The sequence below is a fragment of the Ovis aries genome, chromosome 19 (assembly GCF_016772045.2).
Source record: "Ovis aries strain OAR_USU_Benz2616 breed Rambouillet chromosome 19, ARS-UI_Ramb_v3.0, whole genome shotgun sequence".
In the NCBI taxonomy this organism is placed as follows: domain Eukaryota; kingdom Metazoa; phylum Chordata; class Mammalia; order Artiodactyla; family Bovidae; genus Ovis; species Ovis aries.
The window spans coordinates 57,756,490-57,768,538 of record NC_056072.1 but is presented as its reverse complement, the minus strand read 5'-3'; the positions used below and the strand labels follow the sequence as shown (position 1 = coordinate 57,768,538).

At 61.7% G+C, this 12,049-nt stretch overlaps 1 protein-coding gene across 11 annotated transcripts in view; it reads left to right on the top strand.

The window, feature by feature from the left end:
- SLC6A6 (solute carrier family 6 member 6) overlaps positions 1-12,049 on the top strand; it is an 81,816-nt gene that overhangs the window by 29,003 nt on the left and 40,764 nt on the right. For 2 of the 11 annotated variants that reach the window (XM_042236441.2, XM_027957815.3), the window contains exon 3: positions 3,189-3,304. The exons of 4 other annotated variants lie outside the window; for them this stretch is intronic. Coding sequence is in view for 2 of the 7 variants with exons in the window: in XM_060402955.1 (XP_060258938.1) it covers positions 10,066-10,273 (208 nt within the window). In the remaining 5 variants the exon portion in view is untranslated. Of the gene's footprint in view, positions 1-3,188; positions 3,305-4,787; positions 4,950-6,018; positions 6,038-10,044; positions 10,274-12,049 lie in introns of those variants that run through there. 5 more of the 11 variants (XM_042236443.2, XM_027957818.3, XM_042236440.2 and 2 more) reach the window with 5 other exon arrangements.

Here is a 12,049-nt window from a genome sequence, read left to right as displayed (position 1 = left end):
TTCTAGGTTCTCAGGAGCTGAGGGATCACAGAATCTGATTTCTGCAGCTTCAGCCGTCCTGAGGGACACCGGCGAGGCCACCTCTCTCTCGAGAAGATTTTCTTCTCAGCTGCCCAGGGTCTCCGACTGTGATCGGAGTGTGGAGGGGGCTGCTCGGGCCCCGTTTGAGTAGCTTGGTCTGCAGTTCCTGACGTGGTGGTCGGGCGACGCTGCAGCCCCTTTCTTTTCAGCAGCAAAGGCCGTGTCTGCTCTCGGTCGAGTTCAGACCCCTCCCCTGTGACATCTGCCTCCCCTGCTTGGCAGGCGCCCTCACCCCAGGGTCCAAAGGGTGCCGCCTGAGATGCACTCCAATCCCACCCCAGTACTAGGCCAGGAAGGTGAGGAGGTGTCCACAGCCAAGCTCAGATCCCAGGGAGCACCCACACAGGGCCCCTCAGTCCCGCCTTCCACCTACGGAATGGGAGAGGAAGTTGGAAGTGGGGTGGTAGGTGATGCCCCGAGCCTCAGAGCTGGCTGGCCCTGGGCCTGGCTCCTCGGCGTATCTGTCAAATCCCCAGCAGGCCTGGGAGACAGCCCGCAGGGCCCTGGCCATGAGTCTAGGCTGCCTCGGCTCTCAGGGAGGCTGTGGATGACTTTGCTCACCGTCCTGACCACGTCCAGCACGCACGTGGTCCAGGTGCTGCTCTGAGCGGTCTGCACATACCTGCCGTTCATCTCAGCGGCCCTAAGAGGCAGGCCCTGCCCCTGCCCCCGTTCTACGTGTGGGTAAACTGAGGCACAGAGGGTGTGTCAACGCTATTTTCTGCTTCCCTGAGGGCAAGAGGGCTATGTGTGTGCACGTGTGTGGGGAGGGACAGAAGACTGCTCCTCCAGGCTGGGTCTCCTGCTCGGAGGGTCTAAGCCACACCCTGGAGAGGGCAGGCCTTGCCTTGATCAAGCAGCTGTCAGAGGCCAGACTGGCCCTACAAGGCTCTGGGCTTGACTGGGGGAGAGGGCAGCGGCACCTGAGGGACTCGGGGTTCTTTCAGGCAGGCCCCACCTACCGCCTCCACCTTGGAAAAAAATGCCTGCCAGGGCAATGGCCAGAGGGGTCCCCAAGTCCTAGGCAGCGTGCCTTGCACGCCCTGTCCTCGGAGAAGCGGCCCAAAGTCCGCTCGGCTGGACTCTGCCCTTCACCAGGCCTCAAAGCCAGCTCCCAGCTGCCTGTGTGTGTGCCCCTCGCCCACATGGGGGGCTCTCGGAGGCTCGTGCCACCCCAGGACCCCACGTGCCCACTCAGCTCCCTGCCCCAGAGGCCCCAGCAATGACCTGCCGGCTCTCACCTGCAGCTCTCAGGCCCCTTTTTACTGAGCCAGCGGGCAACACGGAGCGCTGGCCTTGCCCCGGGCTCAGGCCCGGCTGCCTGCCACTCACTGGGTCATCTTGGGCCAGGCCTGGCTCCTCTCAGAGCCTCCGTTTCCTCCTCTGCAGGACGGGGCAGAAGTACCCGTCCCCCAGAACACGGTAAGGAGCAGTGCCAGTAGGAAATACCAGGTCTGGGGCAGGTGGTGTTTGGGGTGGCCCAGGGCTGGCAGAGATGAGACCCAGCCCCCAGCTGCTCCGTCTGGCCGAGGAGATCACACACACGTGCAGACGCGCACGCTCCCACGCGTCGGCATCGCTGAGTCCATTTCATAGGCTGCTTTTCTTTTGCATTTTCCCGAGAGCCTGCCAGTCCATTAGCACCACTGTGCCTGCCTCACATGATGCTAAGATTCACCTGGGGGCTGCTTCACCGGCTTTGAAGATTCAGTCACTAGGGGGGCCAGGGAGGTGCCTGCCTGTTCAGCCAGAGCCCCGGGTGCCGCCGATGTTCACGCACCCGTGAGGGTTCTGGGCATCTGCTAGCCCTGCCTGAGAGCCCAGAGACATCACCCAGGGACGGCTGCACAGATTAGGAGGCCCATTTTACAGGAGAAGAAACTGAGGTTTCCTGAGAAGACCTTTGAACTTTGTCCAGAGCTGCACAGTTCTGAACAAGAGCCCAGTGCGTGGGGAATGTGGGTGTGGGGGCGGGGGAGGGTGACCCTGGCCAGAGGAGGGGAGGGAAAGAGTGGGATGGGCATGAAGGGCTTCCTGGAGGAGGTGACACTTGAGCCAGGTCTTTCAAGGCAGGTGGGATCCACCTGAACATGAGGGAACCCACAAGCAAAGTGCAGAGTGGAAGCGGGTATTGCTGGGGAGAACGAGGCGGCCCCGGGATCCAGGCAGGACCAGAGAGGGGAGGTGCGGTGTCAGAGACTGGGGATGGGGCGAGTATAACAGGCCTCGGGTCCCGGTCGGGAAGTGTGGATGACAGTGAGCCCCCTGCGTACCGACCTGCCGGCTGCAGACCTCCACAGGGTCACACGTGTGTTCGCACGTCTGGTCGCGTGAGTTGAGTTCACGTGTCTGGTGAACGTTGGCACAGGCGTGCATCCTCCACAAGCGGCCGTGCTCCCGTGCCCTTTACGGCCCTGCACAGACCAGGCCGCCTTCGCCCCCCTCCACACCATAGCTCTTCTTGCCCGTTGGCTCGGTGCCCACTCCTCTGTGCCAGCTGTTGCCCTGGGCTACTGTACCTTTCAGGGTACTGTACCGTAAGATTAAAAATCTCTCCTTTATTTTTTTTGTGTTTTTTTTTTTTTTTTTAATGCAGTATCTGTGTGAAAAGTATCACAGGCCTATTATAGTGTGGTTCCGTATAGCCCATTATGTTAGCTGTCTTCCTAGGCTAACCTCGTGGGACTCACGAACAAATTGGACTTGGGAACGCACTCTCGGAACTGAACTCCATAGGCAGGGGACCTTGTTCTCCAAGCAGCTGGGAACCACCGGTGGTCCTTGAGCTGAGGGCAACGTGGCAGGCCGGGTTGTGGGGAGTCGGGGTGGTCTGCCGGAAACAAGCTTGGCTAAGCCGGTTAGAACAGAGCTCCGGACACGCCTCTGGGGAGCCCCCAGTGGCCGGCGGGGGGCCTCGTCTTGGGGCGCTGTGTGAGCTGAGGCCTAAGGGGATTGCAGTGAAAAGGTCGGGGCTGTGGCGGCTGTCTGTCCGGGCAGCCTGGGAGGTGGTTGGCACATGTGGGAAGGCCACAGGGGAGGGTCAGCCCTCCCTGGAGCCTGCCGCCGCCCGCCCCGGAGTGGATTTTAATGCTGACCTTCTCTTGTAGCCCAGCAGTAGCTGCTCATAGTCACCACCTTGTAGCCCTGGAAGTCGCCGCCGCTGCCACCGCTGCACCAACAGTCGCCAACCTGACATTGTTAGACACGAACGCGGTCCACCCAGGTTTGGAATAAGGCCCTCACCCTCTGCCTCTGGCCTCCACTGGATTGGGGGTGTGAGGAGCCCGTCTGTGTCTCCTGCGGCTGATCCGCTGTGGGTCCAGGGCCTCAGTTTCTCCGTCTAGAAAGTGGGCTCGCGTTCACGCCTGCCACGACCCCTAAGGCCCCACCCGGAGCCTTCGACGTGTGTGCAGGGTCCTCCTGTGGGACCCCCAGCACTGGGGCAGACCCTCAGGGGGACCAGGGAGAACTCACTTCAGATCCTCTTCAGAACAGGTTCAGAGAACATACCGTTTAATGAAAATCGGTATCCTGCAGGCTTGGGGCTCATCCCTCAGTGAAAAGCAAAGCTTTGTGGGGTCCTGGCCCTTTGGGGGGGTCCTGTGCTCAGATGCTGGGGACACACCCCTCTCTGTCCCTAGCGGAGGGTGAGTGTGGCCCGTCCTCCCCTGTCCACGGCCCTGCCCGTGTCCTCAACACCTGCTCCTCGTTTTTTTTTAGCTTTTATTTATTTTGGTCGCGCTGGGTCTTCGTTGCCGGGCGGGCTCCTCTCTAGCCCTGGCGGGCGGGGACTCCTCCCTGTTGCGGCTCCCGGGTTTCTCATCCTGGTGGCGTCTCTGTTTGCGGAGCACAGGCTCTGGGAGCACGGGCTTCGGTAGTGGTGGCACACGGGCTTCGGTTGCTCCAGGGCGTGTGGGGTCTTCCCGGACTGGGGATCGAACTCGTGTTCCTGCCTTGGCAGGCGGATTCCTGTCCACCGCACCACCAGGGACGTCCCTGAACGTCTGCTCTTGCCCTTTGCTCCGTCTTTGCTCCCTCGCCCTCGTCGAGGCGGCCACACCACTGCAAAGTGGGAGAGCTTTACTCCCGCACCGAGGGTCCCCCACGTCCTGAGCCGCAAATGTTTCATCTGACAGATATCCGTGTTTGTCGAGCCTGGTGCTGCGTGCGGGGGAGCAGGCCCAGGGAGTGTGGGGCAGAGGCAACGTGGCCTGTGCCATCCGGGAAAGCACAGCGGGGAGACCGGGGGTCTGCCAGGCCGTTGTCTGGGGAGGTTGCCTGCGGGTTACGCGGGGAACTGTGTGCCGGGCCAAGGGAGCCGCAGGAGCCGAGGTGTGCAGGCTGTGCGGCTCAGAGGCCCTGGGCGTCCTGCTGGGGACTCTGGGTGCTGGGAAGTGGACGTGTCAGCTGCTCAGTCGTGTCCGACTCTTTGCGACCCCATGGACTATATGAAGCCCACCAGGCTCCTCTGTCCATGAGCTTCTCCAGGCAAGGCATTCTGGAGTGGGTGGCCATTTCCTCCTCCAGGGGATCTTCCCCACCCAGGGTCCAAACTCACATCCCCTGCCCCGCAGGCAGATTCTTTACCATCTGAGCCTCCAGGGAAGCCCCGGGTGGTGGAGGATGCTTCAAACGCGACTTTCAGGCCCAGGAAGTGAAAGCGCAGGCAGCCAGCCCCTTCCCTCTGCGCTGCGGGCGGCCGTGCTAGTGGGCCACCCCGTCTGCCGAGCTGAATCGCGGGCTGTTTCGTTCCCCGGGGAGCAACCTCTCTTTGAAGTGAGGCAGAGGTGAAGTGTGGAGCTGGGCGAGGAGGAGAAACCTGCTTGAAAGAGGCAAAGTGAGGACGGGGAGCTTGTTTACAGACATGGGTGAGCTGGGAGTTGTCCACCCCTGCAGACGGCACGTGATAGCCATCCTTCACGCGGTGACGCTGAGGCTGATGGCTGTGACTTGCTTAAGGCCTTGCCACAAACACACGGCCCCGGCGGGTGTCCCCAGGGCTGTGACTTCCGGCAGAACCCTGGGGACGGAGTCGGGGTGGCCGGCTCTGAGCGGGCGGGGGTCCACAGGCGAGCCCTTAGCTGGCCCTGGTCTGTCTGTCTGTCCCCCTATCTGTGCAGAGCCGGGGAGTGGCTATGTGCGCTCTTTGCTGGCAGGGCGAGATGCAGGCGGCTCTAGGGGTTCTTCCAGCTTGAAAGGGGACATTTTTTGAGAAAATGGAAACCGAGCCTTTCTTTGTTTTCTCTCATCTCCTTTTCCGTGGCCTCCAGCAAGGATCTCTGGTTCAGCAGCGCCCGTTTAGGGATCGTGGTTGACCCGCTACACCCCGACTTCCGGCAGAGCCTGGGGCAGGGTGGGGGTGGGGGTGGGGTGCAGGGAGGCAGGCGGGGGGGCGGGGGGGGGGAAGAGTGACAGGCTTGTGGCGGGTGAGTCAGGGCCAGGAGGCCGTTGCCTGCTGACTCACCGCCCCCAGGCGCCAGGACAGGCCCCCCGCGCCCTCGTAGCAGCAGCGGCCTCCGCTTTACCCGAGCGGCAGTCACTGCCCGTCCTGGCAGTCTCCAGGGTGGCACTGGGGCCCGAGCCCCCCCACCCCACCCCCAGATAGACCCCTGCAGCCTGGCTGTTCCCGGAGCCCCGCCTTCCCCCAGGGGGTCCAGTCCAGCCGGCCACGGGTCCTTGGAGGCTCGCTCGTAGCAGACACCGGACTGTGTCCTCCTTGACCACTGTTTCTGCGACATCATGACAAAATGAGCCCCCGCGTCCCTGGAGACTAGCATCCTGAGGGCAGGAAAGGTGGTCGGGCTCAGTCCAGGCGGGGCCCTTCCTGGAAGGGGTCCCGGGGAAGTGACATGTCCCTGGAACCTACAGATGGTGTAGGGTCCAGGCTAACCCTGGTTCTTGCCAGTCCCGTGGGCTTTACCCACCACGGAGGGGACAGCGGTCCAGCCTCACAAGGGTGAGTTCTCCCCTGGGTCCCCCACGTTATGGCCCTTGGCCACGGGGCGGCAGTTCCAGCCGCCCACCCTTGGTTGGCCCCTGTTTGCAGAAGACAGTGTCAGCCTGTCTCAGCGGTGCTCCACTCGGCCCAAGGAGGCCGGCGGCTCTGGGGCTTGCGGGTTCGGGACTCAGGACTAGAAATTCCCTCCTGGGAGCATCTTACAGAGGAAAGCCCAGCACAAGCTCGAATCCCTCTCAGGGTGGGAGGGGGCCAGGCCATGTCCCTAGGGCAGCCCAAAGCTCTCTGCCCCGGGCAGTTCCACATTCCGACCTGGCCTTCGCCAGGCTCCGTGTGACCTCTCCACACACACCGTCCCTGCCCAGAGAGAGCCAGGCTTCAGGGAGCGCCTGCTGTTACAAAACCTCCCCCGCTTGGGGTGGAGGGGGCGGGCCCTAACTCCCCGTGTCCTCATCCTCCTGTCTGTCTTCTCTTCTGCAGTAAATATTTACTCGTGTGTGTGGGTGTGTTTAGCGTCTGGGTCCCCTTCTGGAATGTCAGCTCCGGGGCTCACCTCCGGGCCCTGGGCCCTGGGCCCTGAGCAGCGCCTGGCACCCAGTAGAGGAGGCGCTGGGTCAGTTTCCTCCCTGTTCGCTGGAGCTGCCCACACTTCACTCCTCCCCAGACACTGTTTGGCCCGCAGAGCTGGACCCAGAACCAGCCCCAGCCCTCTTGACTCCTCGCCTACTGCCCTGCGCCCTGACTCAGCGGCCTCCAGGGCCAGTGCCTGGGGGCCCATGTTTGGGGCATGTTGGGTGCCCAGCGGCCCTTCCCCTCGAGGGCAGCGCTGGCTATCCCGCCCCCGCCTGCCCAGCCGCAGAGAATGGCCTGCCCGCAGCGCCTTCCGCCCCCGCCCCCTGCAGGCCTGGTGATGGGGAAGAAGGCTGTACCTCGGGCCCACATCCTGCCCCCACCCCGCCCCCAACGTTGTCCTGGAGGCCAACCCTCTGCAGAACCAGCTCACTCTCGCCCACTTTTTCCTCTGCAAAGCACAGGTGGAGAAACACTACCCGCCCTACATACAGGCCTCTACCCTGTGCAGAGGCCGCCTTGTCCTGGGGTGGCACCGCTCGCCTGGAATCAGGGGCGACTCTCGGCCTGGCCTGGTGGCCCTGTGCCCCGGGCACCCCCCTCCCCACCCCCTCCGCCCTGTTCTGAGCCTCAGTTTCCCAATCTGTGAAATGGAGAGGCTCCGCAAGGCTGGGAGCAAAGTCAGCACTCCTGCAGGTTGAAGGCTGAGGCTGAGCCAGTCTCGGGGTGCTCTCAGCAGCGTGGGGGATCTCCGGTGGGGTAGATGTGAGTCTCCGTGGTGGGTGGGGAGGACCGCACCCACGGACGCTGAGCCCAGGAGGTCACAAAGCCTGTCCCCGGGAGCTGCCGTGCTGAGAACAATTCTCCGGGCAGAACTCACTTTCACTAGGACCGCAGAGTCCTCGCTCTTTGTTTCGACCTGGTTCCTGGCAGAACAATGCTGGGCTTCCTGGATGACCTCACGGGGGCGAGCCACCCGACCTCGGAGGCCGGGCCGGTCAGCATCTCCAGCCGAGCCTGTCCCGCCCTTCGCCACGGCTGCCTTGGGTGACCAGGAGCAGAGGTCTGACCAAAGAAGACAGACTGGGCGCCGGGCCCCCAAGGGTGTGTTGTAGACATTGGAAGCCGTCTGTGCACAGACGCCTCAGATTCACTACCTCTTGAGAATTTGGAGGGTCTAGCCCCAGTGGCCTCAACCCCAAAAGCCTCGACCACAGTGGCTGAACTTGGGAGCTGCCGTCTGGAGCCCAGACTCCCATATTCTGCAGGCCCTTTCCCCCGGGACCCCGTCCTTTGCCTGCCAGGTCCCCGGAGGCATTTGAGCCCCTGTCGTGCTTGAGTTAGCCTGAGTTAGGAATGGATAACCAAGACAGGAGGATACAGACTACAGGATTCAAACAGACGATCGGATCTTTAAAAGGTATAGCTCTTCATGGAAGAGAATTTTTAAAAACCCTTTAAAATTTATTTTCACTTTCTTTTCAAAAACAGCTATCCCTAGTATTGAAATAGTGCTCTCAGCACGCCTCTTGGTTTGTTCTGGCGCTTTGCTGTAAACATTCTCTAGGGCCAGGATGGTATGTGTGCCGCGTGCTGGGGCAGACCTTACTTTAACTGATCCCAGGCTGTCTCATCACTGAGCCCGTGGGGTCAGTGCTGAAAAGAGCCCCTTCAGAGCTTATCAGGGACGTTCAGGAGACTCTTCCTGTCTGCCAGAGGAAGCCTGCAGTCCGTGGCTCCGCTCGCCCCACCCCAGCCTCTGAGCCGAGCCCTGTGACCCTGGGCGCTGACTTTGCCGCAGTCCCCAGGCCCGGCCCCTTCAGTGTCTGTCCTGCGGCCCTCACTTCCCCGTTCGTCTTCACCTACTTCCCTAATCTGTCAGCCCGGCCCGGTAGCTTGAAGCCGGCCGTAAAAGCACCAGACCCGATTTCCCGTAGTGACCAATCCAGAGCGAGGGACCCGAAACAGCTGAGCAGCTGAGAACTTGAGAGCCCAAAGGAGCCCTGGGGCCACGGGAGGCTCCGGCGGCCTCTCACTTGCTGTGTGACCCTGGGCGAGTAAGCTCACCACTCTGCGCCCGGTCAGCAGAAGGCACCCACGGATGGGGCCCACTCCGAAAATGCTTGCAAAGCGCTTCGCACAGTGCTGGATAAACGTCCACGCTAGCTAGTGTGCGTGCCGCCAGCACCCCGCCAGTGGAGCCCCCTTTCTTTTCCTTTCCTTCGAACACTCAGGAGGTCACCTAAGGGAATAACGTTCCAGCCTGGCCAGATGTTCTCGTCAATAATGGCTAATAGTTATTAATCACTTGTATGTCCAGGCACCGTGCACCCATGGTTTGCAGGCGTCATTCTGTTTGATCTCCGTGAGGCGAGTTTTAGGTTTAACCCCCAGTGTTTTAACCAGTGCGGAAACTGAGGCACAGAGAAGGCTGTTAGTTGCCCCAGGTTACACGGCTGGGTCATGGCCTCTGTGAGTCCAGAACCGGGCTCTGGAGTGGTCGGGGGAACGAGGAAGGGAGAGAGCAGGCGGGACCCCTGCTCTGGAAAGGGCCGGCAGGGCGCCCAGTCGTGTGCTTCTTCCCACGGTTTCCCAGTGGGCTGGGGGCCGTGCAGCTGGCAGCTCCCGACCTGTGACATGAACGGCTCTATGTCCAGCTCCCCACCTCGTTCTGGGGTCCTGGGAGTCGCTGGCCTAACCCCCCAGAGGTCAGGCCCAGAGATCAATCAGATAGCCTGGCTGTGCGCTAGGCCCTCTTAGGGTGGGGGAAGTACCCCAAAAAGTAAAGAGAAGAAGTCCCTGCTCTCTTACTTGAAAAACCTGGTAGGGACTCCTGAGGGGTTAAGTCTGTGATAGCGGGTCAGGTCTGTGACCTGGCTCACTGTCCTTGACAGGAGAGAGCTGGGTGGGAGACTGTTTACTTGCGAAGGTTCTGATTCTGCAGGGAAAGGTGAGGCAGAGTTGGGGGGAGGGCCCAGAGCAACATCTCAGTTCAAGACACAGCTGGCTGGCGCAGGGGCACTCGCGGTTGCCAGCCCCCCACCAGCTCCGCAGACCTTTCCCCCTGGCTTCACTGTCCCTGTCGGCAAGCCTTGCAGAGGTCCCTGTAACCTTCGCCCCGGTGCCTCTAGCACCGGGCACACCAGCTGGGCACTCTGCCACCAGCCTCCTTCCACTCACTTCCCTGCTTGAGCCTCGACTCCCCATTAAGAAAACAGCCCTAAAAATTCCTGCTGTAGCGCTGAGGGTGTTTGAGGAAGAAATGCTGCTGCTGCTGCTAAGTCGCTTCAGTCGTGTCCGACTCTGTGCGACCTCATTGACAGCAGCCCACCAGGCTCCCCCGTCCCTGGGATTCTCCAGGCAAGAACACTGGAGTGGGTTGCCATTTCCTTCTCCAATGTATGAAAGTGAAAAGTGAAAGTGAAGTCACTCAGTCGTGTCCGACTGTTAGCGACCCCATGGACTGCAGCCTACCAGACTCCTCCATCCATGGGATTTTCCAGGCAAGAGTACTGGAGTGGGGTGCCATTGCCTTCTCCAGAGGAAGGAATAGAAAACTGTTTATAGGCAGCTCAGCCCACACTTCAAGGACTCCAAAACCTGGTAGCTTGAAATTAGGAGGAAGCCAAGGAGCGTCTTGGAACCCCACGGCGTTGCTGGCGCAAGGTGAGATCTGAGCGCATGCCGCAGCGGCCGAGGTGACGTGCAAATCCGTCTTCAGGTGCGGCTGGTTCTGGCTTCCACCCTGGCAACACGGGACTAGGAGCCTCATGTGGGAGTCTGGTCCCAAAGCCTCTGTGTTCGAGCGGATTCTCTGATCACTTGTAGCTGTAATGAGCAAAGAGGAAGCTCTTAAAATGGGGAATCATGTGTCACGGTCGCTGCAGAATAGCCCTGGGCCTGGCGCCAAGGGAAACAGCACTTGGCCGGCAAGGCGGCGGGCCGCCGGGCCGCCCGCAGAGCAGGCTCGCCCCCAAGTGCTTCCTGAAGCAGGGGGCGCGCTCTTGGCGGGTGACGACCAGCAGTGAGTGAGCTGCATGGCGAGTCTGCCAGGATGGACGGGCTGGACCGGCCAAGCGACGCTGAGGGCAGAGCTGAGGGCCCCGGAAAGCCGCGATTGCCGTCGCGCCCGGCTTCATGACCTCAGGAGCGTCGCTTGGCCTCTCTGGGCCCTGTTGATCTCGCCCTGTGTAGGACCAGCGCCTTCCATACCCCAGGGGCAGTGGACCCCGTGATAGTCACAGTGGCGGCGGCGGCGGTAATGCTGGCCTGCACGCTTGTGCGCAGTGCTGTCTGCCGCTTTGCGGCCGCGTGGACGGTAGCCCACCTGGCTCCTCTATCTGTGGGGAGTCTCCAGGCAAGAATACTGGACCGGTTTGCCATGTTCTCCTCTAGGGGCTCTTCCTGACCCAGGGGTGGAACCTGCGTGTCTAATGTCCCCTGCGTTGGCAGGCAAATTCTTCACCATTGAGCCACCTGGGAAGCCCAGGAGTACTGGCAGATAACTAGTGAAGGGGTATTTGCTCTGGGAACCCCCTTGTTCAGTCCTCACAGCATCCCTGTGAGGTGGCCACAGTTATCCCTCTTCACACTTTGACACACTGAGGACCCAGAGGGGTTGCGCAACTTGCCTGAGGTCGCTCAGCTGGGAAATGGCCCTCAGCTTCCAGGCCAGGGCTCACGCTCTGATTCCTGCAGAGGCCAGGCTGCCTGCAGAGGGCCTGAGGCCTCCGTGCAGGGAACCTGAGGCTGAGGAGTGGGCTGAACACAAAGCGGTTCCGTGGGGCCAGCGTCCCAGAGAAAGGGCCCATGCTGAGATCCAGTAGGCTGTGGAGGATGTCTTCTTCTGCTGGGAGAGACGGAGCGCTGGGTAGGAGGGCATTGGGATCTGAAAGTGCTTTGTGAGTTGCTTCCAGCTGGGGTTTTGAGAACAGAGTGTAGGGGTGGGGTGGGCAGAGTAGCAGCAGGGGGCACCCGGGCGGAGGCTGCAGGGGATGTCCATGGAGGGCTGTGGGGCCTGCGCCAGCTGGTTGCCGGGGTGATGGAGACACGTGGGTGGATGTCAGGAACGTACCGGAGGCCGCATCTGCGGGTCGTGCTGCTGTGGGCTTCCACGGGTACGGGGCCGGTCGGACGCTCCAGAGGGGCTTGGAAAGAGCCTCCCCTCCGAGGGGAAGTCGGGGTTGACTGCCCGCGGCTGACCTCGTCCGGGCATGTGTGCGTCTCGAGTAAAGCGTGGGCAGGGCTGGGCTGTGCGTTCCCGAAGGCCAGCGAGCTTGTGACGGGGCGGCCACAGGTTGGGGGGCGTCCCTGAAGTACATCTCCGTGGACACCTTAGAAATGAGGAGTGGGGCACCGCAGACGCCAGGACATGACGGGCTCCTGGTTCAGCTACAGGCGTCAATAAGATGAGTTCCTGGGTGTGGGAAAGAGGGGCTGAAG